The sequence below is a fragment of the Olea europaea genome, unplaced genomic scaffold (genome assembly GCF_002742605.1).
Source record: "Olea europaea var. sylvestris unplaced genomic scaffold, O_europaea_v1 scaffold4151, whole genome shotgun sequence".
NCBI classification, from domain to species: Eukaryota; Viridiplantae; Streptophyta; class Magnoliopsida; order Lamiales; family Oleaceae; genus Olea; species Olea europaea.
In genome coordinates, this window is record NW_019261263.1 from 1 (window position 1) to 3569 (window position 3569).

Sequence of the window (3569 nt, forward strand, 5' to 3'; positions counted from 1 at the left end):
CCATTGGGTTCAAATTTAATTATGGAACCGTTCAGATTCGGTTCCATTTGGTTCAGTTTGGTTCTATTCGATTCTTGAGTTCTGTACTATAATTAATTTTTTTAATATTTACAAAGTTGCATTAATCTAACTAATGACATGTTCAATATAAACTTTTATAAATTAACTCAATCCAATATTATGTGTTTTTTTATGTCTCTCTTTGTTGTGTTCTTCATAAATTTGATTGTTAAAATTGTAGGAAGAGAAAGATAGCGAGCTCACAATAATTAAAAGTGGCGCTGTCAAGCTTCAATTCGATTTTTCTAGAACAATAGAAACAACACTATAGTAAAACAACAGATTTGGATAAAATTTAAGTTAATTTGATTAATTTGGACTTGGACTGAAAATTAGAAGTAGGAAAATTATATTTTTGGATTTAAGCTAAATTTACTAGTTAGTAAATTTATTTCGAAAAAAAAGAAAATAATTTGGCTTATTTAAAATAAATAAAATTAAAAAAATTGAGGATATTCAATTCTTAAATTTTTGATCTAGAACTGAGAACCAAATCAAATCTGTCGGTTCTTGATTCAGATACTTATTTGAGTATTTAACTTAAGAAGAATCGTGGTTTGGTTCAGTTCAATTCAAGTCCTGTTCGGTCGGGTAGATTCGGTTCGGAAGTTTTGTCCATCCCCATAAAAAATTGTGTTTTGGTTTTTATTTTTGGTTTTGATTTTTGTTGGTGTTGGGTGGTCATAGGGATTTTTCTTCAGTTTTCTGTTTACGAAATGATTAATGTTTGATTAATAACGAGTGAAATACTTCCTTAAGGTGTAATTTGATGTATTTATTTTTCAACCCCATATCTTACATTTAATTTTAAATAGGCCCCAATTTTGAGTGTATTTGTGTAAGTTGCCCAAGATGTTTGTGGTTACATATATGGCCCAGTTAAAAAAACTAGTGAGGTCCAGAAATTATATTCCAATTTGGAAATAGCCCACAAAGCCCAGCCCTAAATTTATATTGACCAAAGCTATTTCTCAACTAATTATCCTGAAAAGCTAAAATTTAATGATTTCCTCAAAGAAAGAAGAAGAATATTTTAAAGATGGGACCAAAAAAGTTCACCATTATTCTTAGGAAGAGTAACATAAATTACTTTGCCATGGACAGAAACTATAAATAATAAAATGATGAAATAGAAAAATGCAAAAACCTTAGGGTCCATTTGATTGGAGTGAATTTCATGAAAATGTCACATCTGAGGAATTCGTTTTTTGACTTTGCCTGTTGAATACTAAAGTGGAAATGAAATTCGAATTCTAAAACACAAACACTTATGCCCTGTTTGATATGGAAAAAGGAAATTTTTTTCCACTTTTCTATCTTTTTGTTGTTTGATTGGGAGAGTTTTCCATGAAATTTAATCTCTTTCCCCCACGTGACCTCAAATTTCATGAATTGGTGGAAACCTATTCCTATGGTTTTGGTGGGAAATGGCTTTTCCATGTTCTTTTATTTATTTTTGGTAATGGAAACAAATTCTAAGGACAATTGTAAAAAGTTTTATTTATTTAATTGACAATTTTCATGAAAAATAAAGCCAAACGAACATCAAAAAATTTAAAATTTCAACATTTTTGAGGTGGAAAATTATACCAATCAAACACATTAAGGGTCCGTTTGATTGCAATGATGAAATTTGGGTGGAAAGAAAACGAATTTTAGGCAATTGAATTGCCTAGAAATTGTTTTACTGAGAATTGTCAATTATTATGTTTGGTCGGTATAATTTTTCACATTAAAAATGTTGAAATAAAAGAATTTTTTAGTGTTCGTTTGACTTTATTTTAAATGAAAATTGTTTAGTAGAGGTATAGAATTGACTAGTATTGGGGATAGAATTTGTTTCTATTGCAAAAAACAAATAAAAAAATAAAAAAATCATCTATCTTTTTGCTGTTTTTTTGACTTTGTTTTATATGAAAATTGTCAATTAAAGGAAAATATATTTTTTACAATTAGGAATGGAATTTGTTTCCATTGCAAAAAAATAAAAATAAAAATCGGCCAACAGCCTAGAAAAAGAATCATTTTCATTAATTATGTGGAAAATGGCTGAGGTGGCATGAAAGTGGGAAAATGAATTGCCTAGAAAAAAACCTATCAAACATGCATTTTTGGTTTTTGGTGGAAATCGATTTCTATTTTCCATGGAAAAGGAGCTTATCAAATAGTCCCTTAATTGACAATTCCCAATAAAACAAGTTTTAGACAATTCAAATTCCTAAAATTAGTTTTTTTTTTCACCATTCTTGCAATTAAATGAACTCTTAAAGCACGTTTTTAATCAATTCCATGGAAAATGTATCCCTATGGTTTTGATGATTTTTTCTTTTCTAATTTACAAGAAATTGATTTGTCTTCTCCACCTTTGCAGTTAAACGGTCCCTCATCTAACTTACAAGAAATTGGTTTGTCTTCTCCATCTTTGCAGTTAAACGGACCCTTAAGCCATTTTTATGTTTCAAGAATTTAGTCAGTTGATGATATTCACTTTGTAAGGTGAAAACATTGCTGATTCAATGATAAATGAACCTTACACCATAAATCTTGTCGAGCACAATTTGAATACTTAATCTCATTTAATGCACTAAATTATTGATTATGTAACATTATTCTCTCTTTAAAAAAAAAAAAATTAGCCAACTAGAATCTAGCTCTTGTTCCATTACTCATTGCTATAAATCATTGAGCAACTATAATAAAATGTTTAAAAATTAAAACTAAACCATTTTATATGAATTTAATAACCAAGATTTAAAACAATGACAATGGAAAGGTTCAATTTCGGGAAATTATAGGTGTTTGGTCCAGTTTGGTTACAAGGATATCCTCGGGACATGGAAGGAGATGCCTATGTTAACTCAGTGGTGGCAAAACTGCAAGAGCATGTTTACAGTATGAATGAAAAATGAAGAATTCAATAAGCAGAACAAAAAGGAACTGTTTTTCTTATAGGCTGGACAATCCTCAAAGCAAACCAGGGAAATTTAATTCTCGCGGTCGCTTCACAATCAATTATTTATATAGGGATCATTATAAAAATAGCAGGGCAGCAGTTTAAACACGAAAATCCCACCAGAAAGAACACTGCAGATTAGGATGCTCTACGAAATCCCAGCAAAAGCAGAAATGTTACATACTTTTGGCTGCAGCACCAAAGAAGTACTTAGAAATATAAATGTGAAATATCATTTGTTCAAACTATACATACACAAGCATTCCAAAAACAAAGTATATCTTTCCTTCTCTTGACGGTACATATTGGACCTCTAGTTAATTCGATACAGGACATGAAAGACAGATTAAATTAATTCAAGCAGAAAATTTAAAGATTAAAGCATTTTGAAAGTTAAAGGCCTGAAACAGAGTTAGCCCATGGCATACTTCTGAGTCCAGCTCCTTGCAGTGGTCTCATACTTGCTCCTGTCTGTCTTGTACATGTGAGCAATCTCGGGCACCAAAGGATCATCTGGATTTGGGTCCGTCAACAGCGAACAAATTGAAAGCAACAC

At 30.5% G+C, this 3569-nt stretch overlaps 1 protein-coding gene across 2 annotated transcripts in view; it reads right to left on the reverse strand.

Moving 5' to 3' along the window:
- Positions 1 to 3135: 3135 nt before the first annotated feature.
- Positions 3136 to 3569, reverse strand: part of LOC111387651 (ubiquitin-conjugating enzyme E2 28) — a 2837-nt gene continuing 2403 nt past the window's right edge. Inside the window, exon 4 of one of the 2 annotated variants that reach the window (XM_023012225.1) lies at positions 3136 to 3569. This exon is cut by the window's right edge and continues 12 nt beyond it. In XM_023012225.1, coding sequence (XP_022867993.1) covers positions 3426 to 3569 — 144 coding nt within the window. In that variant the 3' untranslated portion in view covers positions 3136 to 3425. The other variant, XM_023012224.1, reaches the window with a different exon arrangement.